Genomic DNA, 27908 nt, shown 5'->3' on the forward strand with positions numbered 1-27908 from the left:
TCCAGGTATTTGGTATTTCTCCAGTTTTGAAAATTTCAGTAAATAGTTTTGCGATCCATATTTTTGTCCGTGGTCCAGCATGTTTCAGAAAGTCTGGGAGAACTCCATCACATCCAGCTGCTTTCCCAGCTTTTGTTGAAGTGAGGGCGATATCTACATCGTCAGCTGTAACGGCGACCATAGTGTTGGGGTTCACCGGCCATTTTAGCCGCGCCGCCTTTAGAAATTTTTGGACCTGGTGGTTTATGTTAGACCTTGTTGTCGTTTTTGAACTACGGAGTAGTTGCTGAGCAACAGCATTTGGTGACACTTTGGGCATTGTTTTAGTTGGCTGATCTGCAGCTCCAAGTCGCCTTAGTGTTTGCCATGCTTTTCTGCTCGAGTGCTCGAAATTCATTTCCTCCATTAATTCATTCCACCGTTTCATACGCCCGTCGTCCAGAGACTGGAGAAGGTCAGAGACAGTGTCTGGGTCATTCGTCCTCTCGATTTCGGCTAGAAGCTGTTTACTTTCTGAGCTCCATGTTGGAATATACACTTTTCTGTAGCCTCTAGGTATAAATTTCTTTGCGGCTATAAATAAAAGGTTTGAAAAATGGTCGTAGGAATTCGGCTTTGGTGGTATGTTATCCACAACCCTGTCAACATATTCCGAGAAGTCTCGCCATTTTGCCTTTCTTAGATTCCATCGCGGTAACGGATTGCTGGAAATACACGGAATCTGTATGCCTATGCTTAGCATGACTGGCCTGTGTTGGCTATGTAGGAAACTGTTCAATATAGTTCTCGAAGCCCTCATAGGTTTTTCGTCCGGCGCTGTAGAGACAAAACACAAGTCTGGCGTATATTCACGTCGCCATCGCGCAGAGAAAAATGTTCCCTTTTGCTAAGCATCGTAAATAAGTTGGCAATCCTGTGCTGACGCCCAATCCGTGATCTGCTCTCCAGCTTTATCGGTCATCGAGTAGCCACATAGGAAGTGGTGGCTGTTGAAATCTCCCACATACACCGCCGGGTGATTGTATGTAGGAAGAGCTGGTGACTGCCATAGTTCATTGGGAGGTTTGTAGATATTAAATACAGCGAGTTTTCCAACCTGAATTCCGATCGCGTGATATCCATCAGTGATTTTTCGGGTAATATTCTGCAACTCCGGCTTGATGTAGGTTGCAAGCCCATGTTTTGGGTGTCCCCGCACTGCCGCTAGAAGGTAGCCGGGAATATCCAAGCGTGGTGAGTCGGTTTCTACGATATGAGTTTCCTGGAGTAGCAAAATATCGATATTTCTGTCAGTGAGTATTTTTAATAAAAAGATCTTTTATTGTTATTGGGTTGACATTAGATTGTTCTTAGATTTATGATTTAGTTTAGCGCAAACCGTATTATTTTTTATTTATTTATTTTATTTTATTGAATGTACAAACACATTACAATAATTTACAAATGTAGATATTTTGAGGCTGATTGCGAAAAATTTAGAAATTTTTAACGAAAACTGCCGAACTCAATTGAGAAATTATTTCTCGTGTTTGAGTTGGGGAGTGTTGGGAGTCATTGTGGTTTATAGGTTGTAAAATTTCACTAGTTGATGTAGCTAAAAATTAACAAATAGTTATAAAACTAGATGATAAATTTGATAAACATAATATAATTAAGAAAATAAGAAATTTAATTACAAACTAAAAAATATAACTTAAATAATATAATAGTTATTAAACTTAGAAAAAATAAGAGTAATTAGGTACGAAATAATAGAATGTAGGTACAGTACTAGTTGTAAATTGTTCAAAGACCGAGCTGGCAATCTTGTATGAAATGGGTACTTAATAAAATGCAACAATAAACGCATATTAGGAAGCGCATAACTTTCGAGGATATGTAAAAAAATATATATGTAGCTTTTTTTTTTTTATAAATTAAATCTTGTTTATATATATTTTTTATTAATCATTAATCAATTTTCCTAAATTCATAACTGAATTTAGGAAAATTTAATCAATAAAAATTACAAATAAGTTTATGTAAAAAATTATTTGAAAAATGTATCCAATGAAATTAAAACTTGTGATTACCGTTGGGTTTATCTAAAAGTTGTTTGATTTGTGATTTGAATGTTTTGTAATTTTCGTTCAGTTTTAATTTCATCCGGAAGGGCATTACACAATTTTATACCTTGATAAGTACAATGGTGTTGACCAGCACTAGTTTTACATTTAGGAATTTCTATGTTACCACGTGATCTAGATCGGTTACTTATTTTTGTAGAAATTGTTGAATTGAAATGGTCTTTGTGAATTTGTAACAGTGCATTCTTTTTAAAAAATTTGTTTAAGCTAAGAACCCTAAACGAGTCAAACAGCTGCGTGGTTGGAAATATCGATGGTTTTCTTAGGATGACTTTCAAAATTAACCTCTGAACCTTTTCTACAGGTGAAAGGTTAGTTTTGAAAGTCCCTCCCCAACCGATTATACCATATTGTAATATGGATTGGGCAAGAGAAAAATATATCATTTTAATCATACTGGATGATAGGATTGTTCTTAATCTAATAAATATATATATATTAGTTTTCTTACTCTAGTTATAGTATTTTTGATTTGCTCGCTCCATTTTAATTGACTGTCTACTATAACACCCAGATACTTAATGCTATTTTTTCCCGTTATGGGTGAACATTTCACATGATTACATTCTTCTTTATTTTCACACTCGGCAGAGTGGATTTTAATTTGAACATTATTTTCGACGTTTTTTTCTTTCAATGAGAATGGGATAAAATATGTTTTATCAGTGTTTAGTGACAGGCAATTTTGGTCAAACCATATTTTTAGAGTGTTTATGTTAGAATTTGCTATCCTCGTTGTTTCCTCCCATGTTTTTCCCTTTGTTATCAGTACAGTGTCGTCTGCATACGATATGATATCTCCAACTATTGGGAGTGTGAACATATTATTTACATAAATAGTAAAAAGGATTGGACCGATGACAGTTCCTTGCGGATTGCCAAAAGAGGTGGTTTCGGGTTCACTTAAGGTATTATTTATTTTAACATATTGGAGTCTCTCATTTAAATTACTTTGAAACCATGATAGCGCTATTCCATCTATTCCAATTTGCTTTAGTTTTTCTAATAGTTTGTAATGTGATATGCTATCGAATACCTTGCGGAGGTCAATGAAGATACCGAGGCACTTTTCTCCATTATTTAACTTTTGCATGATTTTCGATGTTAGTTTAGCAATTGCATCTTGTGTGCTGAGATTGTCCCTAAAGCCAAATTGATGAGGACTCATTATCTTTTTGTCTTTTATGTAGTCGTTAAGTTGTTTCTTAACAATTTTTTCATAAATTTTTGCTATGTTTGATGTAAGAGCTATTGGACGATAGTTAGAAATATTTTCTTCATCACCCGATTTAAAAATTGGGGTAACGATAGTTTTCTTATAATTATTTGGGAATACACCGTTTTTTAAACTGGTGTTAATTATATGAGCAATTGGTTTACTGATTTCCTTATGTACGGCTTTCAATGTTGTAACCGTTATATTGTCGTATCCAGGACTTGCTGATGCTCTTAAACTTATTATAATATTTTCAACATCTTTGTCAGTGATTGAAACAAAGGTTTGGAAACCTTCCCCAGGAAATGTGTTTTGTTCTGGTTGGTTAGTTTGTGTATTATCAAGGATAATATTACGAGCAAGATTTGTTCCAACATTTGCGAAATAATTATTAAAAACATTACCACATAGTTTTGGGTTTTTTTCGGTGTCAATGGTGATTCCCTGATATGAGATTTCCTTAGGTACTTTTCGATTTGTGTTTTTGTTGGTTATTGTGCTGATGATCTTCCAGAATTTTTTGCTGTCTTGACCAGCGTCTTTTATTTTGTCACGAAAGTACTTTTCTTTTGTCAGTCTAATTAGGAGCGTAAGTTTATTTCGATATTTCTTGTAAAAATTAACTTTTTTTTGGTCTTTTGGGAATTTTTTGGAGTCCTGATAATATTTTTCTTTTTTCTGATTGATATGACTAATCCTTTTGTTATCCATTAAAAGTAGTGTAATTCAAACATTTTTTTGAAAAACAACTCATGCATATTGAAAATAATAAAATACTTAGTCCTAGCCAATTTGGATTTAGAAAAAACTAGGTACTCATTATTCCATTGCAGAACTAACTTCAACTATATACCATGCATTGGATAAACCAAAAAAACTAGGTACCTACTCATTATTCCATTACAGAACTAACTTCAACTATATACCATGCATTGGATAAACCAAATTTGCCTTGGCATTTTAATAGATTTACGTAAGCCTAGTTAGTCAAATCATAGTACATATCTCACACACAACACCATTTAATAAATTAAATTATATCGGCATTATTGGCAAGGTTAGGTATTGGTTACAAAGCTATTAACTCAAAGAGGTCAAAAGGTAAAATTAAAAAACACACCAAGTAAAGATGAAATTTGGAATTACGCAGGGGACTGTCATTAGACCAATTTTATTTATAATTAACGTTAATCAAATGTTAAAACTATCATTTCATGGTAAACTCATATCTTTTGCTGACGACGCTGCAATAATTATCGAAAAAAAGATATTGAACGAGGTTACTAATTCATATGTTCAATGTTTGAGACAAGAGATAAAGTTCGACAATTTCACATTTCTTCAGGGCTACCTGATTTTAAAACAGACGTTACGATAGATATTTTATAAACTGACGGGTATACTCCACCATTCAAAATCATATATATATATATTAATAATAATAATATATTTTATTCAAAAATCTGTTTCTGAAAAAAAAAGAAAATACACAGATTTTCGAAATGAGATTAAAAGAATTTGGCATTCTCAGACTATACAAATATTACCATTTGTTATTTCGGCTACTGGCATTATACCTAGCTCTCTCATTCAAAATTTAGGCGTACTAGATCTGTCAAAGAATTTATATATAAAAATGCAAAAATCAATCATTTTAAATACACGTAGGATTACGAAAGATTTTTTTGAAATATTTATATTGAGGGATCAGTAGGATTTATCGGTCCAGTTAGGAGTTCTACCGAGCCGAACCCTCTGATATGAAAATATCTGGAATCGGTGAATTATTTTTCCATTTGATCCCTGGTGAGTTGACGTGTTGTTCTTGTATTGTTTTGTATTTATTAGGCTTATATAATGCACTTGCATAATGTGGATTGACTAGATGATCATTTGTGAAAAAGTGTGGAAGGGTTTAGTTTTTTCTGTGGGGAAGATAGGAAGTAAATTAGAACCCAGAAAATGTGTGCATGTGTGTTTTCCAAATTTGTTTAACATTTTGTTTAGCCAGGTCAATTTCATTTTTGTAAAAGTTTTCTTAGTTGTTTTTAATTAAAGAGGATAATTTATTTATAATATGTGAAGATTATTTTATCTAAGGGTTTTTTGTCAGGCGATATTATAACGCTTCTATTATAACGAACGCGATATTATAACGATCAAGCTATGTGAAATCCATGGGGTTTTATTTTTTTTTTTATTTTACTTTAATTTTTATAGTTTTAATATCAGTTGATGTTGAGATATAATTACAGAGAATATATTATCAAAGAAACTTGCGCATGTTCAGTACATGAGGATTCTAATACGGGACCCCAGGTTTCCACGGCTATTTTTTACTTAATTTATTATGGTTTCGTGAATGTTTTGTATAAGAAGTATTGCTTTCTGAATTTAAACCATATTTGATATGTCAATGTTAAAATCGCCAATTATATTAATGTTTTTTGATAAAATAATGTTTCTGAATTTATACATAAAAGTAAATTCATTAGATCCCTGTGTTCGGGAAATTGTTATAATATTTAAAAGTATATTTTATTTACATGTAGATTAATTTCTAGGCAATTGACTCGGTGCATATTTACATCTTCCACTGTGATTTTTGAATAAAACAATTAACAAATACAACAATACCACTATTTCTGTTTGTCGCACAAAATGTTACAAAGTAACTATAATTCGATATATACAAAGGTTCAGTTAACGTCCGGTTTACGATTTGGGAAATTAATTAAACGTGAAAATTCATTAATATTTTGTTTCATTGATCTGATATTTAAAAGTATTGAGAATGAATTTGGTATTTTATATAAGAACTGGCCGGGCACCTAGCCTAACTCATCAATTTTTCCATAGACTTGGCAGTATTTCGATACCAATTAAAGCTAGCAAAAATTATACCGATTTATGAGAAGATCGTAAGAAATGTATTTCTAATTATCGGTATTTTCAAAGGTATTCGAGACAATTATCAAAGATAATTGAGGGCTAGTGTTTTTTTTACCTTGTCCGCATAAATTTCAAGAACAATAATTTTTATGTATTTTTTTATCTCATCGTTTTTATTATTCATGATTAATAAGTAATGAATTATTTTCCTGTATAATTGTTTTAACTTCATTCATATTTATTGTTTAATTATTTGATAGCGACCGCAGTATTTTTAGTTCATCGTTTATTTCTATGTTTTCGGCCATTAAATGGGCTATTATGTCGAATAATGAGTCAATATTGCCGCCAGGTTTGACTACTTCCGTGAGATGACACCCTGATGAAGAATTGCCCGGTGGCTCTAGCGAATATATATATAAACAGAGTGACAGGGGAGAGAGGCAAATGCGCCCTGATGAAGGATTGCCCGGTGGATCTAGCGAATATTTATACATACGAAATAGATTTGTTCCATTTTTATTGCCGCTAGGATTTGACTGCTTCCACAAGATGACAATAGAGAGTGTAAGGCGCTCTAGGGGCAGCCGGCTGCTTTTTTAAGCGCTTCGAGTTTATTTTAAAAATCTTGCAAGATCTCAATTTTTACGGTGTAGATTAAGTTTAAAATAACCGCGATAATTTTTAAGTTAGAAGTAAAAAAAATAAATAATTTTAGTGTTCTATTCTAGATTAATTCGAGTTTTAATACAAATTTTCAAATATTTTAAATTCAAATCAGCCACGTTGTTCTAGAAGTGCACAAAAATGCTGCAACATCGGTAATCGGCCAAAGCAACTGGCCACACGTGCAGTGTGAAAGACTAGCGATCAGTGTCAAGTGTCAGTGCGTCAATGATTGTATTCTTTGAACTATGGTTATTGTAAACAATATCCGATACGACAGGGCGACACTACTCCATCTCAAAAGTGAAAGTGTTTTTATGAACCCTATATTAGCTGCAAAAATATCACTGTATGACCTTGGACGCGATAATAATACCGTTGCCGTGCTAGACGCTATCGTAAAAACATAGACTGTGCATCAGAAAGGAACAATATGACACAATACCTTGTGATGCGGCACAGGCCAAAAACACTCCTGCTGTAAGTGATCGGGCAACACTGCTAACTTTTAAAAGTGATTGTATGTTGAACCCTTCAGTGACTGCAAAAGCAACCTTATACAATCCAGTCCGTGATCCGAATGTGAAATTTAGATACAGGGGGTAACGAGGTGGACAAAAACAAAATATTTATGCAGAGAGGAACAATGCGTTCCAAATACAATAGGAATGAAAATAATAATAAGTCTCCATCAGTACAGGGAGTTCAAGTGGTCGGACCAATCGACGAACAGAATTACCTACCGTCTACAGCCCTCGGCGATTCTGATAAATTCCACAACAACTTAAATGAAATTAGATTAGAACGACATGCCAACAATAGGAGCAGATAGCTTGTGATTAGTTTCTGGAATGCGCGATCCCTTAACAACAAATTAGAGGTGGTGGACGATATTTTCAGAGACCAAAAACTCCATATCCTTACCGTCACAGAAACTTGGTAGCAGAACATTGAAGGTTACACCCGCCCTGTCCCACCCCGGTATAGGTGACTTATGGTCACCCCTTCGGAGCTCTCGCATGAATCTAATTTTTGAATAAACGGCTCTACAAAGTATATAAATGAAGCTAGACCTTCAATGTCCCCGCATACGGTGTTAGGAAGCGGTATGCGAGCGCTTACAGGTATTAATCCAAGGACAACACAGAACAATAAGCATCAAACAATCAAGTAACAAGTTTCAGGCAAATAGTTGGTGGAGGGAACCCACACTCCAGTACCTGTAAGCACAAAAAAGAACAAAGTGAAATAATAGAGTGACGGGGGAGTTTCGCCGAGCCACGTCTGGCAGTCCTGTTGAGAGATTGGTGGTGGTTGGGGTGACTGGTGCAGGTCAGGACTTCCACACCCCTTAGCCGACCACCCGGTGGTGCCCTGAAGATAAGCATGGGAAAAAGAGGGATAAACCCTAAAGAACCTAGGGGAAAGAAGCGTCAGGAGGTCGGAGGCAGGGTGGAGGTTACCCCAATCCGCACAGTCACCCCTCTGACCACCAACGCTGGTAGCAGAACAGTGATTCAAACTCAATTAAGAGACTCCGAGCTTTAGGGCAGTGCTCCGCAACCGGTGTGCCGTGGTACGCTGGTGTGCCGTGAGCCGGAAACAGGTGTGCCGCGGTAAAATTCGATGTATTTGACATTTTACAATATTTCATTATGTATTTAATACACAATGACATATTATTTTTCATAATATTGTCTATTTTTCAAAATGTAGTATAGAATATTTGTAATATTCTGTGCTGAAATGGGAGCTGAATATGAATCCCTATTGTTTTATACTGAAATTTGTTGACTATCCCGAGGCAAAGTTTTGGCTAGATTGTTTGAACTTCGTCACGAGGTGCGTGAGTTTAGTTTAAATCAAAATATGCACGAACTATATCAGCGCCTCGATGATGATTACTGATTGATTAAACTTTTATACATGTCTGATATATTCGAGCATTTGAATGAATTTAATAAAAAATGCAAAATACTAATTACAAGGGTTGAAAAAAAAAATCGAGTTTGGCAGAAAGAGTCGCAAAAAGGATGTTTGGAAATGTACCAAAGTACAATTGAAAACAAACAATTGATTGTGGATCTGGCCCAACAACATTTAAATATGCTTCATCATAAATTTGATCTGTATTTTTATTCCGTGAATACGGAACAATACGATTGGATTCGAAATCCTTTTGCAACCAATGCAATAATTTTTTCGGAAGCACTGCCTCTATATAATTCAAGAGGAATTTACAGATTTATATAATGACATGACTTTAAAACTTCACTTATCCGAAGTTCCATTAGATGTTTTCTGGATTTACGTTATCTTATACGAGTATCCTTGCATTTTGGACAAAGAAATTTTAACATTACTTCCATTTTAAAATACATATTTATCTGAGCAAAGTTTCCAACGTTTGTATTAATTGAAATTGATAAGCGGTTATGCTTAAAAGTCGTGCTGTCAAAAATCGAGCCGAATATAAAACTTTTGTGTTCATTGAAGCAAGCGCATGTATCACATTAATTTATTATTATTATTTTATAATAATTAATAAATATGTTATGGTTATATGTATGTAACTTTTCAAATAAAAAAATATAAAAATTGGATCAATTTAATACCTATACATTTTAGTTTTTGGTGTGCCGCGTAGCTCTAGGAAGAATTTTGGTGTGTCTTAGGTGAGAAAAGGTTGCGGAGCACTGCTTTAGGGTATGTGGTTCTTGAAGAAGCCCGATCTACTGGGAGTCCAGTGCAATTAGCGATTCGCGATCGTAATTATTCCGGTAATCCCAATTTTTTTACATGTTTTATAAACTGATTCCCTGATGTAAAATCTGAGTTTCCGACCTTGGCGCACCCGTGCTCGCGCCGCCATTTTGAAAAAAAAACAGCTGAAATAGTGCCATAATCTAGTTTTTCCCAAATATCTCCTTTCCAATGCAAATTTCGGCTCCGATTTTACATCAGGGGATCAGTTTATAAAACATATAAAAAATTGGGACTACCGGAATAATTACGATCGCGACCCCCTTTTTGGCGCTAATTGCACCGGCCTATGGGGAGAAACCATCAAACAATATCTCACACGTGAATTACGGGGGTGTCGCGATAATAGCCCGACCAGGATTACGGCTAAATAAAATAGCTCTCGGTACATTTAACACGTTTGAGTATATTGGATGCAGGGTTTCTTCTTCAGGGACGTCATTCGATGTTGTGCACCCTTTATAGGCCCGGATCGAAACCAATCTCTGTCAAATTTTATAATGAGTTTTCACAGTTTTTGGAACTTTCAGTCGGACTCTCCGACGCACTCATTATTACAGCGACATTAATATTCATCTCGAGCGCGTGACATCACCAAACACTGTTAAATTCTTAGATCTATTAGCCAGCTTTGGATGCCGCCAATGGGTCGACGTCCCAACTCACGATGCTGGTGGTACATTAGATGTTCTTATTTCAAAGAACAGTGATCCTGATATAGGACTGTCAGACCATCGGCTTGTTTGCAGTGATATTGATTTTAACCCGCCTAAAGTACTATATAGAAGAATTCTATCGAGGGAAGGGCGTAAATTTAGCGTTAGTGATTTCTGGAAGAGTTACAGACTTCTCCATTATGTACATCCAATGTTTGAGAAACAAAGACCCCTACCGAACTATTCAAGACATATAAAAAACACTTTCATGTCTTTTAAATAAATATGCCCCGACAACATAAAAACATGGAAAGTTCGAAAGTCTGACGGCTGGTTTGACGATAAATGTCGAAAACAGAAGCGACTTATGCGGAAATTAGAGAGGTCCTATAGAAAAAAAAATACTCTTTTGTAACTACAAGAGACGAGTGGATCCTTGCTCAAAAACAGTATTAGAGTAAAATAAATTTCAAAAGATCAGAGTATTGGAAAGAAAAGATTAACTGCGAGCGAACCAACCCGTGACGTCTCTGGAACTCAATAAAGACTGTCATTTTTGAGGTCATTATAAAAAAATGAATCCGTTCGTGCTTCCGCATCTCACGCCCCTCCACCAATATTCACTGTAAATTCTAAATAAATTTTGTCGTCTTTCAAACCCACAACGCTGGAAGAAATAATAAAAATTATTACAAGCTCACCTTATAAGCGGTGCAGTCTTAATCATATACCGACATGGTTATTGAAACAATGTTCAATTGTTTTAGCTCCATTCCTAGTTCACGTTTTTAATAAATCACTGAGCACGGGTGACTTTCCTGAACCATTCAAGTCAGCTGTAGTTACACCAAAACTGAAAAATTCACAACTAGACGCCGATAACTTAGATAATTATCGACCCGTTTCAAACTTACCATTCAATTCAAAAATCCTGGAGAAAATTGCTGCCGCACAAATAACCACTGAATTGAATTCAAATAAATTATTCGCAAATCGTCAATCTGCGTACAGAAAGTTCCACTCAACTGTAACCGGACTATTTCGTATGCTATCAGACATAATTTTTGCCGTAGAGTAAGTTATCACTTATCTCATTCCTAGACATGAGTGCAGCGTTTGATAGATTGATCATGAATTCCTCATTAGGAGATTAGAGGAAACATTCAGTTTGAATTCCGACATCGAAAATGTCGCCAAAATAATCGATTCATTCAGTCTCTTATCTCACTGCTACGCTGACGATCGGCAAGTTTATTTTTACTTAGCTCCAAATGAAATCAATAGTCTCAAGATCCGTATAACTGAATGTCTAGAACAATAACTCGTTGGATGTTTTCAAGCAAGCTGAAGCTGAATCCATCTAAGACCGAGTTTCTCTGGGCGGCCACAAACAAACGTCAATATTTCATAGACGATTCACCTATTTCTATTTCCGGCAGCGATATCATCCCAAAAACAACAGTCAAACTTCTCAGTGTCAATTTAGATTCAGACTTTTCGTTTAAAATTCAAATAAATAGGACTGTTAACACCGGTTTTTTTTACCTAAGACAACCCAAATCTGTCCAAAGAAATCTTCCTACAGAAGCAACAAAACTACTTATCAACTCTTACGTAGTCTCACTGCAACGGCATTTAAACCAGCCTTCCAAAATATCAAATTGACAAACTTCAATCAGTGTTTAATGCAGCAGCACGGCTCATAACCGGGTTTTCAAAAATATTTTGCATTCTAGAACACCTTCGTAACCTTCACTGGCTCAAGTGCCCTGAAAGAATCTAGAAAAAAATTGTGCTGGATGGTGTTTAAATCCATTAATGAAATGGCCCCACCCTACATCTCTAAACTATGCGTCCCGGAAAACACTGGTCTGAGGCAGTCAACTCTTAGATCAGCAACATCAGCAGCTGTAGGCAGACTGATGGAACCTAAGCGCAAGCCAAATACTAAGTTTTGTGATCGCGTTTTCATAGTATCAGGGCCGAAGGCTTTGAATAAACTCCCTCCGGAACTAAGATCCATAAAAAGTCCAACAGAATTCAGGTCTAAACTAGAAACTTACATTTTTAAGCTGGCATACCCTTAAATTACAAATACCATTCCTGAGAGTAAGTCCAGTTATATCCAATTTTGTCCTAAATCCTGTATCCAAATTTCGCTAATAAACAATTAATTAATGTTTTTTTTTTTTTTGTATTAGGCAATTCACCCTAAAAAGAGTGCTATATGCCGTTAAAGATAGGGGAGATGGTTATAATTTTATGGGAAATCTATACGGGAATAGGAAATCTCAAATATTGAAGTCATTCAAGTCTATGAACTTGTATAGAACTGAGAAAATGCGAGAATTGTTAAGAGAAAGTAAATAAGGAATACTAAGGGGAGATTGGTGGGTGATTTTTATAAGTAAACGATAAATGCCTTTGAAAGATGAATGATTTTTACAATTAAATAAAACATGATCAAGAGTCTCATTTTCCAGGCCGCACTGGCAGAGTGGACTATCTAGGACCCGGATTTTAAACAAATGGGATGCAATGGAGCAATGACCAATTCTCATTCTCGAGATACAGGAAATAAATCTTTTGGATTTTGGTTCCACAACCAAGGTTTACTTGGTATATGATTTTGTATTCCAGCATAAAAAGCACCAGTTCGGGTTTTCCTATCAGACCAATTTTCTTCCCAGGAGCGAATCATATTAGATTTAAGAATTGGGATGACGTCAGAGATAGGAATTCTAAAATCTAAAGGATTAGAGCCAGAAATTGTTCCAAGTTTAGCTAGAGAATCGGCTTTCTCGTTACCCTCAATTCCCAAATGGCCAGGAACCCAAACCAATATTGTCTCGAAATTTAATTCATTTAAAGATTTAAGGGTGTTTCTGATATTATAAATAATATAGTCTTCTGGTTTATGGATATTTGAGGAAATTTTCAACACTGCGCTTAGTGAGTCAGTGCACAGTAAGGCTCGTCGAATATTGAAAAGCTGGATTTGGCTCAAAGCTTGTTCAATTGCGAAGCATTCTGCAGTAAATATAGAAATTTCTTTAGGCAATTTATAAGACAAATCTAAATCGAATTCGGGAATGTGTACCGCAGCTCCACAATCTTTGTAATCAGACTTAGAACCATCTGTGTAAATGAGTGAAAATTCTGGAAACTTAGAAGATGTAATGTTTTTAAATTTTTCCTCAACATTTTGATTAGATGAGGTTAAAATATCAGTTCGGAAGTCTGAAGTTATAACATTGGGGATATAATTGATAGAATCAAATGGGATAGTGAAAATAGGAAGGATAGGATCTTTTTGTAGATTTTGGAGGGAAGAGGACAGAGATTTGAATGAAAGAAAACTTTTTAGAAGGAGAGGAAGTCGATTATCTGTCGATCTTTTTTCGTTATTTAAGTTACTGAACAAATAATCAAGGCTTTGTTCTAAAGGGTGACGCGATACAGAAAAAGATTTAAAAATATATTTATCAGCCAGGAATTGTCTCCTCAAAATTAAGGGGGGATCAACACATTCTACCTGGAGAAAATTAATTGGAGAAGATTTCATCGCTCCAATAATTATTCTGAGCGCTTTCGACTGAATTCTTTCAAGTTTTTTGTCCAAATATTTAGGAAGAGGATCGAAAAGAAATGTTCTATAATCCAAATGGCTTCGCACTAGAGCACCATACATTAATTTAAGAGTAGTAGGATGAGATCCCCACCACACTCTGGAAACAGCTCGCATAATATTTAGCCCCTTTTCACACTTAGCCGAAATGTTCTGAATATGCGGGAGCCAGGAAAGTTTATGATCCAAAAGTAGTCCAAGAAATTTAATTTGCTTAACGATTTGAAGAGGGACATTATCAAAGCAGACAGAAAAGGGGGGTATTTTTCTTTTGCGCGTAAAAGCCACTACTTTGGTTTTAGACGTAGCTAAATTCATCCCATTTGTCAACAACCAAACTTTAATATTATGTAAAGCCAAATTCAATTCCTTCGCAGCGCGCGATAGATTTTTGTGTGATAAATATATAAGGAAATCATCAGCAAAATAAAGTCGCTTGATAGATGAAGGAATTACATTGTCTAAATCACTTATATATATATTAAATAATAATGGACTGATTACGGACCCCTGAGGTAACCCCTTCCATAGTTTGCGATTTATCGTTTTTGAGGAAAAGTGGATAATAATGGATCTGTCTGTTAGTAAATTAATAATAAATTGAACTAGTTTTAAGGGAATTTTTATTTTAATTAATTTTTCTTTCAAAATGTTAATTAATACATCGTCGTAAGCTGACGAAAGATCAAGAAATGTGGCCAGAGTGCAAGAATTAAGGGAATGAGATATACGGATGTCTGTTGTTAATACACTCAAATTATCTATGGTTGATTTCTTTTTCCGGAAGCCATATTGATTAGGAGAGATAATTCTGTTATTTTCAACAAACCATTCCAATCTGTTCTTTATCAAGTGTTCTGCTACTTTCATTAAACACGACGAAAGAGCAATAGGACGATAGGATGAGATTTCAGATGGATTTTTATCAGGTTTTAAAATCGGAAGAATTTTTTGAACTTTCCAGACTTCAGGAATAAATCCCGTTTCGAACATGTAATTAATTAGGGATAAAAAATATTCAACCGACATGTCTGAGAATGCTTTAATGAAACTATATAAGATTCCACCAGGGCCAGGAGAAGAGTCTGGAAGGGAATTGATTACTCGATTTAATTCACTTACTGAGAAAGGAGAGTCCAGCCAGCTAGAGTGAGATGGATAAGAAATAAAGGAAGGCATTTCCTCACATCTGGCAACTGACGGAGGAGCTATCTTATCAGCAAAACCTATAATAATTTCTTCTGGAATATGTTTGGAACGCTGGGGAGTATATGACGAACCGAATTTTTTTAAATTGGACCATACGGATGACTGGGAAGATTCAGGAGACAAGCGTTCACAGAATTTTCGCCATCCAGGCCGCTTTTTGTTTTTCAAAACGCGTTTCGCTTCTGCCTGGGCGCGTTTCACAGAAAGGTAATTTTCGAAAGACATACATTTACGGAAAATGGAAATTGCTTCTCTTCTGGATTTAACGACACTAGTGCATTCTTCATCCCACCATGGGGTGGAATGTTTTATCTTAATGTTTACATTACGTTTTTTAAGTGTTTTTTCTGCAGCTTTTATTATCATGTTAGGAAATAATTCACATTGTAAACTAGTGTTGACAAGGGAAGACTTAGATGCTTGAACAATGGAGTCTAATTCTGAAGAAAAATTTCTCCAATTCGCGTCTTTCGTTTTAAATTTAAAACTATTGTTTATCGAAAAGGAATGCGTGGAAGATAGATGGTGGAAGGTAATTAGTATAGGAAAATGGTCACTGGAAAGTGGATCTTTAAGAATGTTCCAAGAACATATGGGAATCACCGAAGATGAGCAAAGAGATAAATCGACTGCACTTTTCCGATGTTGAGGGGCAGTGAAACGAGTTGGAGATCCATAATTTAGAATACATAAATTAAAGGTATCCATAAATTCTAATAGATTATGGCCAGAACGGTTTGTTAACTCACTGCCCCAAGAAGGAGAATGAGCATTGAAGTCCCCAAGTATCATATACGGGGGACGAATCTGGGATATAAATGTTGACCATTCGTTTTCAACAAAAATTGTAGAGGGAGGGATATATATTGATAGTAATGTAATATCAGATACAACAGCTGCTACTATCTGAAAATTATTGGGGAGAGTGTTGAAAGTAATTTGTTTAAAAGGGATAGAATTATGTATAATAAGAGCAGTGCCACCTTTGCCATCCAGTCTATCATGTCTTAGACAATGATATTCAGGAATCTTAAATTGGTATGAGGGTTTTAACCAGGTTTCGGAGATGGCAGCAACTGAAATATTATGTTCATCAAGTAACTGTACAAGATCAATTTTGTTGGCGAATAGACTTCTACTATTCCATTGAAGTATTTTGCTCAGTTGCGGATACATCGGGAAGGCTAGAGAGTAAAGATTTCATATAATCGGCAGCGTTGGACGGTACTTTATTGTTATTTGAAAGGATCGTAATTAATAGGGTAATTAAAGTTTGAATAAAAGAAGAATTTTCAATCATGACTTTAGGTAAGATATCGGAAGTGGAACAGTTTCTTAAGGCAGTCCCATTGGGAGCCTGGGATTTATTATTCCCATTCGGATTAAGTAAAAGATTATTATGTAGTTTTTTATCGAAAGAAGGAATAAATTTTGGATTAGATTTTATCGGTTTGAAAATTGTTTCTTTGTGGGAAGATGATAGAGGGGATTTAGGGGAAGAAAAATGAAAGATAGAAGCGTTAGACGTTATCTCTGCAAAAGATTTTTTCGTAGGAGAGAATAATTTAGAAGCCTGAAAGTAGGAAATGTTGTCTGCAGCCATTGACTGTTTGATATTTCTCTGTCTAGATAACTCTGGACAGGCCACACTAACAGCAGTATGGTTGCCCTTACAATTAATACAAATAGGGTTATTCGTTGTATTTTGACACTGTTCAAAGAGATGATCCTCTCCGCAATGGAAACAACGAGGAGGGGAACGACAAATAGGTTTTGAATGGCCAAAACGGCAACAGTTGAAACATTGGATCGTCGGGAATCTTTATACTTCAACGGGAAGAGCGTTATAATAAATAAATACACGGGATGGTAATGTTTGACCTTCGAAAGTAACAACAACGGATTGTGAAGGTTTCTATATAGTGGTGCCGGTGGAAGTATCCTTGAAATTCAAACGACGTGCTTTTAAAACTTTTGGAGTTAATTGAGAATCATTAAGAGCGTCTACTATTTCTGCTTCTGATAGATCGGTTGGGATACCTCTTACTCTGCCCATTCTGGTTAAATTGAAAGTAGGTATGAAAGATTTAAATTTATTATTTGAAAGAGAACCTATTTTTTTAACAAAATCATTAGCTAATGTGGCGGATTTAAATTCTATGGATAGTTTGTATCGACCTTCCGGTTTTATTGATCCATTTATAATACCGAGGTTATTGAGTTTTGAGCTAAAAATAAATTTACCGAAATCCAGGGGATGAATTATTTTCCCCTGTTCAGTCCTTTGGACATTAACAATAAATGGAGCTGAAGATGAAATAGAATACATAAGCTCAATGGCTTTTGCTTCTGTAGGAATGGTATCATTATAACTTCCATGAGAGATTGGGGATTCGTTTGTTTGTGAAAGAGATTTAATTTTAGGGGGTACATTAAGACAAAGCGGAGGTCGTCGTTTTCGGGAAGGAATGGTTACAGAAGCTTGGGAATCATCAGAATCGTAGACGTCTGCAATATTAGAAATGGACTCAGGGTCAGGAGGTCGATTTTCATTCTCCTCCATTTCAACAAATTAAAAAAAAAATGAAACAATAAATACTATTTAAGAAATAATAAATGATAGAAATAATACACGCAACTGCGTCGCAAACCAACAATAGAAACAAAAATAATGAATACGAAAATGTAACAATAAATAAATCTTATCTGTACGCCGCGCCGCCGTCAGTCAGCCGTTAAACACAGAGCACTGGAAGTAAACACGACTGCACACTACCGAGGTTCGGTGACTACTCTTAATTAATGTTAATTTAGTGTTAATCTCAAGTGACATACCAGGTATGTATTGTACTGTATATTATCTTTATATAAGAATAATAATTGGATAATTTGTAGAGCGCCGTTTTTGTGAAAAATCACCTCATATATAGTTAGTAATAACATATGTAGATCATTGTATAAATGTATTATATATTTGTACAGCTCCTTTGAGGTGATTTTGCACAAAACCGGCGCTATAAAAATCTTCCAAATGTTATTATTATACGTTATGGATTTGTTTCATTTTGTTTGCCGCCAGGATTTGGCTGCTTCCACAAGGTGACAGGGGAGGAAGGCAAATGCACTCTGATGAAGGATTGCCCGGTGGCTCTGGCAGAGAAACGAACTAGTTACAAACAAATACAGGTATTTATAGATATTTGAAAATAAAGAACAACCCGTCTGCTTCATGATATAATATACCCCATTTGAAGATGCCATATTCCCCCACTGGTGAAAATCTCATGTGCAGTGTTCATTATACATATAAGCGATATGTCACTCAAATATTTATGTACAATATGTTAGCGTCTGGTGTCTAATTGAGATTTCTGTGTTGCTATTTATAAAATAATGAATTATGTCTCCAGTCGTGCAGTTTCTCGGGTGAGTACTCCCTCGTGTGCTGTATGCCCTCCATCAGCCCGCCCGCGCCGAGTGTCGAAGGTGAGACATTTACCTATTATTTTCCAAGCATCTCATCAGTCATCAGATCATGTGTAGATTGTGGTGAAAAGTTGCATTATTCGTATACAGTGTTGAGTAACAGGCAGGTTTTACGATGCACGGTAAATAGATTCTGCTTGGTATGTAAATAATGGTATTCCGTCAATATTTTTGAAAATGTGCAGACATGTTCTTGCCAGACCACTTAGCCTACTTATTAACAAATCATTACAAGAAGGTGTTTTTCCAGTCAAATGGAAAACGACTTTTTAACCCTCATATTTAAGAAAGGTTGTAAAAGTGATATAAAAAATATAGACCCATCTCTAAACTTGACTGCATAGGAAAGTTGTTTGAGTTAATAATATATGACTATCCATTAGATATAAGTGGATGCCATCTACATAGATTTTTGCAAAGCATTTTACCAGTTAAATCAATCATTACTCATCAAGAAGCTGGAAAAGATTAGCATGAATGGAAATACTTTGAAATGGTCCAAAAGTTACATTATGGAAAGAAAACTACAAGTGGTTGTAGGAGGGTACTCCGCTGATCTTTTTACTGTAATGTCGGGAATTCGGTCGGTTTTTAATCTTTATCAACGACATAGTTTTAAGAATAAAAACATTGAAATATCTCCTGTTTGCCGATGATCTGAAGTTGTACAAAAAATTGCATAATTAGAAGATTGCACCGATTTGAAAAAAGACTTGTCATCACTTCATGAATGTTGCACACTAAGGACGGGTTGTTTTGGAGTATTTGAACAATTCATCAAATTTCAACGTTCATTTTCAAGTTCTGCGAAAGATTTTTTCAAGTTCTATTTTTATTTCAATTTTGTCAAGCAAATAGCCTATAATGATATACTAACAGAACTTGAATTGGACTTTCACAGATCCCAGAAATGAACGTTGAAATTTGATGAATTATTCAAATTCTCCGAAACAACCCGTCCTAAATGATTTATTTTATTTTAATGAAAACAAACGTGCTATAATTTCATTCACAAATAACATTAATAAATTCTCAAAAACATATCACATTAACAATGTCCCCTTACTAAACAGAAATTCAATGAAAGACTCGGGCCTGACATTTGACTCAATGAATAAAATGCTAAGTAGTTCAGTAGTTTGCAATGAGCCCCTTCGATTTTTTTTCGATTCAGGAAAGATTTCTAAAGCATATATAAAGGCAGCAGCATATTATTTTGTTTAAATATGTATTACATAAAATTATAACTATTAATTCAACAAATATTGCTGATTGTTTATGTGGTAATAATATGAACAGTACAATTGTGACAATATTTGTTAGGAAGTTCGTGCACGCTGAAGCAAAGTCGGGCGGAAGGGATTTGCCGGCCATTCGCCGCCTGCCCAAGCTCCATGCAAGCCGCAAGCCGCGCTATTCTGCCGCAAGTAAACATCATTATTTTATCAATATATAAACTCTCCATTATGTTTGTTGTTCAACGTACGTGCTGGTTATTATTTGAGGTTTTCACGGCCAAAAGTATTATCGTGATTTGTTTTTGGGGTATTATGCCCTGTTGCAATACTTATTTCTTTAGAAGACAAAGTCAACCTTTCGTAACATCATCTGGGAAAATGTGTAATCGCATTGGTGCCTGGTGTCTGGTGTCCACGAAGGAAGTATGTTATCTTCCCTTGCTTTCCGAAGCAAATTTTCAAACGTTGAAATTTTAACTAACTAACCATAACGCCGTTTCCCCGGAGGGGTAGGCAGTGATTCATTCACATTCATACATCGCCTCATACATACTCTTCTATTATTCTGACTCTTGACATGGCCCGACTCGAGTATCTGATTCACTTGATCGTGCTATCTCTTCCTTGGGCGTCCCCGACTTCTGCTACCATTCGCATTTGCATTCTTTCTTCAAAATAAAATCAGCCTCATGGCCTATCTGTGGGAAGAGAGGGGGGAGACTGTGAGACATAAGGCATTTTAGATCACCCTTTTGAAGTTTTGCTACTATGTGATCTAAACAATAGTTTTCTGAGCTGTCCAACAGACATCTGTGCACCGTCTCTTTTTCATGATTATTTGTCTGTTCTAGTTCCCACGACCAATGGGAGCATTTCGTTTTTCATCTTCGACCAATTCATTTATTTTACAAAATTTATTTTTAATTAAAAATTGTTAATTAGCTGAATATTGTTATTTTGCTACATTATGAATTGTCGATCCTTATCCTGGGCATGAAATTAAAAATTGTATGTTTTTTATTATTTTTCTTAAAACGTTCATCATAATACAACACATTGTTTCCTGAGAACAATTCAAATATGAATTATATAATTTATTCATTTGAATTTGGAATCATTTTTTACAGTAGTTTAGAATGCTTAATTTTAAACGTAATACTACCGTCAACCTTTATAGCTCGGAAATATGACAGCAAGATCCATCTGTTTCGTTGATTGTTGGTAAGATATTCAATAGATTCCTGATTGTAAAGCTGTTCTTCAGTATGAAGTGATATTAGATGTACGACAAAACACACACACTCATTTTTTACACTACACATGTCATCCAGTAATTAGATAGATTCCTGATTGTAAAGCTGTTCTTCAGTATGAAGTGATATTAGATGTACGACAAAACACACACACTCATTCTTTACACTACACATGTCATCCAGTAATTAGATAGATTCCTGATTGTAAAGCTGTTCTTCAGTATGAAGTGATATTAGATGTACGACTAAACACACACACTCATTCTTTACACTACACATGTCATCCAGTAATTAGATAGATTCCTGATTGTAAAGCTGTTCTTCAGTATGAAGTGATATTAGATGTATGACAAAACACATTCACTTATTCTTTACACTACACATGTCATCCAGTAATTAGATAGATTCCTGATTGTAAAGCTGTTCTTCAGTATGAAGTGATATTAGATGTATGACAAAACACATTCACTTATTCTTTACACTACACATGTCATCCAGTAATTAGATAGATTCCTGATTGTAAAGCTGTTCTTCAGTATGAAGTGATATTAGATGTATGACAAAACACATTCACTTATTCTTTACACTACACATGTCATCCAGTAATTAGATAGATTCCTGATTGTAAAGCTGTTCTTCAGTATGAAGTGATATTAGATGTATGACAAAACACATTCACTTATTCTTTACACTACACATGTCATCCAGTAATTAGATAGATTCCTGATTGTAAAGCTGTTCTTCAGTATGAAGTGATATTAGATGTATGACAAAACACATTCACTTATTCTTTACACTACACATGTCATCCAGTAATTAGATAGATTCCTGATTGTAAAGCTGTTCTTCAGTATGAAGTGATATTAGATGTATGACAAAACACATTCACTTATTCTTTACACTACACATGTCATCCAGTAATTAGATAGATTCCTGATTGTAAAGCTGTTCTTCAGTATGAAGTGATATTAGATGTATGACAAAACACATTCACTTATTCTTTACACTACACATGTCATCCAGTAATTAGATAGATTCCTGATTGTAAAGCTGTTCTTCAGTATGAAGTGATATTAGATGTATGACAAAACACATTCACTTATTCTTTACACTACACATGTCATCCAGTAATTAGATAGATTCCTGATTGTAAAGCTGTTCTTCAGTATGAAGTGATATTAGATGTATGACAAAACACATTCACTTATTCTTTACACAACACATGTCATCCAGTAATTACTCAATGTACTAGCCTCCTACTTCTACTAAAAAAGTACTAAGAAAAGAAAACATATTATTATTGATTCACACTACGAAATATTTATAGCGTATAATATTTTATCACTTCCATTGTAACCTATGTACTATTTTGTTTCCATAATATAAAAAAATAGCATAAACCGCACTCCGTAGCCAGAGTGACATCCACGTAATAAAACACAACAAAATATTTCCAGCCATGTGAATTGAACGGAGTAATGTCGACAGAGGAGGAGCAGAAATTGGTTTGCTGTGATGAAAACAACTCGACACGGACACCCCCACTGCCGTCAACATCGCCAACACCGCCGAGAACTGGTTCTAAGTCGGAGGAGTGTAAGTAAATTGTCGCCTTAGTGCTTAATTGTCCAAACGACCAATTAGCAAATTGTTAAGTCTCCGTTTTAAAGCTGAAAATAAAGTAATAAAAACTATGATTAGCCACTTTACTAATAAATACGAAAACCAATTACCATTACGAAAATAGTTTTATCTTAACATCTTTTCGTATCATTGAATTAATTATTCAAATTAAAATCTCTCCTGCAAAATTTGCTAATTGGTCTTTTTTAGATTAATTAATTTATTGTATATTACCACGAGGCATTAAATAATTTTGAAAAGTGTATTATCAAAGCCAAGGAAAATAAAAATTATCTCTCTGGTAGTGAAATTGAAGAACACAATAAGTGTCTGGCTGGCATTATAAGCTGATGAGATGAGCTCTTCCAGCATGCTGAAAGTTAGGAGTCCACTCCACTAACCTCAAACATAAACATATACTGAAGTCGTTTACAGTCGGCAATATCAGAAGTTTGGAAGACCCGTGAACACCCCTCTGGTTTCAATTATGAGAATAAGATAGATTCAGCTTCAGATTTTCTCGCCTTCACCTTTGCAGTAACGCACTTCCCGATAGTTACTGGCTATATAGCTTCTCATTTAAGTAGAGGTAAGGACATGTATATTTCATAAGTACAATACAGAACATACGCCAATCGTTCATCCGCAGTCGTAATAGTCATAGTATTATTTAATTTGAGAGAAGGTATTCCCCCCCCCCTAAAAAAAGGTTCCGCGACGTAAGTACTTCGGTTATAATGTCATGGCCGTTCGCTCTACCGTTCTTTATTTCCTGCTCACCTTAAATATCAGCGTTGGAAGAAAATGGTGTCCTTGGCTTCCAGGGGAAGAATCAGAGATTAAAAAATCATCGGGTCGTGAATCTGAAATCGTCCCCTCTCCGTCGCGCTTTCTTCCAGAGTCCATTTCCAACCTGATTCTGGATTACCTCTCCTACAGTTTGGATAATTGTTTCCCAGATGCAACAGGAAGAATTTAGATCAGTCGTTGAAATTATTCCATATTCGTTACGTTTTTTTCGTTCAATCAATGCAAAAATCTCCCACATACGTCAGCAAAGTATAGTAGAGCCATTTTCCGCTTTGTTCCTCCCATGTAGCTCAAATGGGGAAAACTACAATGAACATTCATCTCCATCGATTGGAACTCCGTGAAAACGTCTTGTCACCAGTTGAATTATTAAAAATGGTTTAACACCTCTGATACTATCATGTACCTAAGAATCGTTTCAGTATTTGTTAATAACAATATTGTGACAATATTTTTTTACTCTAGTATTACTAGCCGGAGTTCAGACAAGAATCTATACTTAAAATGCTGAAGAATAATGTATACACATATGTCACTGTAACTCCCACATACTTATAAACAGTTACCATATTTTTACATTTGCTTACCAAGTATTAAACATTCACTTTGATGCTATTTGTATATAATTTTAATAACTTCTTATATATTTTCTTTAAATTCTTTACTTTTTACTATGTCTTATATTCTACATATTTTTTATTCTTTTTAAATTCTGTCATATTTCAATATTTTGATATATTCTTTCAAATTGTTTTAATGTATTTCACACTACACACACTAACTATATATAAAACTAACTATATATAACACATATAAAATATCAACAATTATTATTTTTTTACTATTATTTTAATGTACTGTTTATATAATCAACACGGGCATGTGCCAAGCTTGGTGGTCTTATACCCATAAAATGTAATAACCAAACACACTGAATAAAGAAAAATTTAAAAAAATAAAAAAAATTCTGCGTAATTTGAGCAAGGTTTACATAAGGAATGCTCATGGGAAATATATTTAATTTCAGTTTTTAAAAGTATTATTAATCGGTGAGACGAGATGAAAACATGTTAGGCGTGGCGGTGTCATCACTCATACATTTGAACGCAGCCTAAAGGTTAAACTAATTGTTTGCTTGGGTGTCATGTCTGACTTGAATAGAGTGACTAGAATAAATATTTTGAGAATACTTCATTCTTAGAATGGTACTTTTTCATAGTTTAGTTTATAATAATAGTCTGAAATTAGATTTCATGTCCGACGGTCGAATTCGTTATTGCTTGTTGTAGTTGTTGTTATTGACAAGCGCCGATAATCGGCGTCGACTGCCTGGTTCCTGCATTACGCTCAACCCTTGTGCCCGAGCCCCTGTCACAGGGGCTCCGAGCGTTTCAGGAACCGTTGCTGTAGAAAGATTTGAAAACGTTTGTTGTTATTGCAATTTTCTTAAAAAAAATATTTATTAATGCGTGTTTAAGTGTTGTGTATGCAGTGACTATTTCACTATGGCTCCTGGCTTAATATAAGCTTTCTATATGGTGTCCTATCGATCCTAACATCCTAACATTCCTAATCAAGGCTGAGATAGGATTCTTTATTCCGGATAATTCCTCTTGAAGCCACCAACCCAAGCTTGTGACACGTCATTTATGTACCAATGTTGCTGTTGTTTGCAATGATGCTACGAGAGTTTTCTAGAACGCTCGCCCATACAAAATGCATTGTAGCGGTAACACTCTAGTCGTTATGCGAGTCTTCGGCGTTCCTACCTAAAGTTCTGAAAGTTCTCGATGCACCCGGGCGGCTATATAACGAGGCGCGCCCAGAAGTACTTGGCCAGTCATTAATTCGCAGTTTTACGAGTGACCAACTAGCAAGCGCTGCGTGTGCCTGCCGCGTACTGAATAGAAGTGAGTCGTTCGCGAACGAGTCGGCTCAGTGAACCGGATCTTTACACGGATCCGTAAGATCCGGTTCCCAAATCAGCCGCTCACTCGTTCGCGGATCAGTAGTGACTCACCCGTTCGGGAACGGTGAGTCGGTGACCCGCTTCCCTCGTTCGCGAACGGTGAGCCGGTGAGCCGGTGACCCGGTGACCCGCTTCACTCGTTCGCGAATGGTGAGCCGGTGACCCGGTGACCCGCTTCACTCGTTCGCGAACGGTGAGCCGGTGAGCAGGTGACCCGCCAGACCCGAAGAGCCGACTCACCCGTTCGCGAACGAAGATCCGCATACATCGTTCAACGGATCTCACGGCTCGCGGGTCACTACTGACGTACTGACCGGATTGATCATATATACGACATAATAATACTGGTATTGACGCTTGCATAACATTTTAGTTGTTGTGTCGGCACTTATTTAGTTTATTATAACAGGAACAAGGAAGAGTTATATTATGTTCATGGTTTATTTTCAGTTAATCATTGATATCGAAATAATCGTAAAAAAAGTGAACGACGTTTAACTATTATTCTCACACCGAAGTATTTTGTTTCACAACACAATTTTTGTATTATTATTACACTTATTTAGTACACAATTAATTTAAAATAGATTTAAGTTTATTTTTATTGTTCTATATTTTAATTCCATTCACCAATTGATTTTTTTAAACTTAATTTAAAGAAACTTTTTCAATAGTATTGATATAGATTATTGTAATTTAAAAATAACACATCTGACAATTTTTGTGGCCGCAGAAAAATGATTCCAAATTTCACTCTTTTTTCTTATGGAAATCATGGTAAATTTAAATTAAAGCTATTATAAAGTTCGTAATTATGTTTTCCGAGTAAAAAAAACTAAAAAGCGATAAGAAACGTGATTCAACGATTACCGTACGATTGAAGTTTGATGTTTTGTACCAAAAACCTAACAAAACAAAAGATTTCTCGATTTCATTTTTTCATTCTAATAAAAGGGTATTCCAATAATATTGGGAATCCCCTTTGAATCTATTCATAAATATACGATATATAGATCGATTTTTCTGGGCAAAAATTTTGTCTTCGAAATATATAATATTCCCAAAGAAGCAAAATTGTCGGAATGTTTCCTCACGATCGCAATCTGACGAAGCGCAGTCCTGAGAAATGACCTTTAAAGCATTTATCTTTTCAGCTCATTCTTCCGGAGGGACTTTGTCAGACGCAACCTGTTATGAAAAATCATAAAACCCTAAAAATATTTTTAATGCAACTTTTATGAAAGAAAAATGAAATCTCATGGTTTCATGTTTAAATACTTTTCTTTTATAAGCAATAATTATTAGCCTAAAACACTCATCCACATTGAAAAATCTTCTGATAAAAGATACATGACGCCAACGGGACTTGAACCCGTGTCCTTTCGATTTCCGGTCGACAGCTCTGACCACCGAGCTATGGCGGCTTATCTCTTATCCGCGAAATAATTCAATATATACTAGTGTTTCAGGCTAATAATTATTGCTTATAAAATAATTGTTACCCTTTGTGCTATGCATAAAAAATCTTGTCTTAAACGTTAGTTTACCAAAAAAAATATATATATACTTTTAATTTCACCAAAACATAAAAATAACACATTGTATAATAAACGATCCAATTTGATTTCGGTCGCAATATACAATTAAAATAAATTTCACTAGCGAATCTTAAACATCTTAGGACACTGGAGTGTAGAACACAGGTCGATTTCAATATCTGTACCATTGTATAATATCGACGACTACACGTATGTATTCTTTTATCGCGAAGAACTTTATTTTTATTTTATTTATGGCGGGGGGAGGGGGGGGGGGTTCAATCGAGCCGGTTCACTGAAGCGGATCTTTCAGGTGAACGGGACCCAGTGAACCGGCTCCCTCAACTGAGCCGCTTCGCCCATCTCTAGTACTGAAGCGACCGACACCAACCGCCGGTTCCCCGCGCGTCGCTTCTCGCTCTTCTTCACCACATCACTACAGGACCTATTCGTCTACACCCGGCATTGCACGGTATAAATTACTATGGACTCCTTGGGAGTCCTCATCAACGCCCTGGCGCCGGTTATCTCTCCTGGCCAGCGCTGATCTCACGCGTCTAGACCCTGCGACCACTTCGACGGTTTGCGCCTCGGCTCCGCGGCACCGTTGCCGGCCTGCATCTCCCGCTCATCTGCCGACAGGTCCATCGCACCTTCAGCTAACATGTTCACACTGGACTATATCATCGGTTGCGCAACTCAACTGACTCGAATAAACGCTGTGACACAACAGACTTGCATCTTCCATTGTCTCCTCACCAGATCTCCAAAATGTTATTTCAGTTTATTTTATGCTTGCTATGATAGACATAGATATGTATATATGATACCATTA

At 35.6% G+C, this 27908-nt stretch overlaps 1 protein-coding gene across 1 annotated transcript in view; it reads left to right on the plus strand.

Moving 5' to 3' along the window:
- Nucleotides 1–27908, plus strand: part of LOC149413458 (serine protease Hayan-like) — a 75897-nt gene that overhangs the window by 22746 nt on the left and 25243 nt on the right. The window contains exons 2-5 of the mRNA XM_089644560.1: nt 18236–18342; nt 18567–18642; nt 19966–20069; nt 22591–22729. Of these exons, the coding sequence (XP_089500686.1) occupies nt 18236–18342; nt 18567–18642; nt 19966–20069; nt 22591–22729 (426 nt within the window). The remainder of the gene's footprint in view (nt 1–18235; nt 18343–18566; nt 18643–19965; nt 20070–22590; nt 22730–27908) is intronic.

This window comes from Hesperophylax consimilis, chromosome 21 (assembly GCF_061612785.1).
Source record: "Hesperophylax consimilis isolate HC1 chromosome 21, BYU_Hcon_1.0, whole genome shotgun sequence".
Lineage (NCBI taxonomy): Eukaryota > Metazoa > Arthropoda > Insecta > Trichoptera > Limnephilidae > Hesperophylax > Hesperophylax consimilis.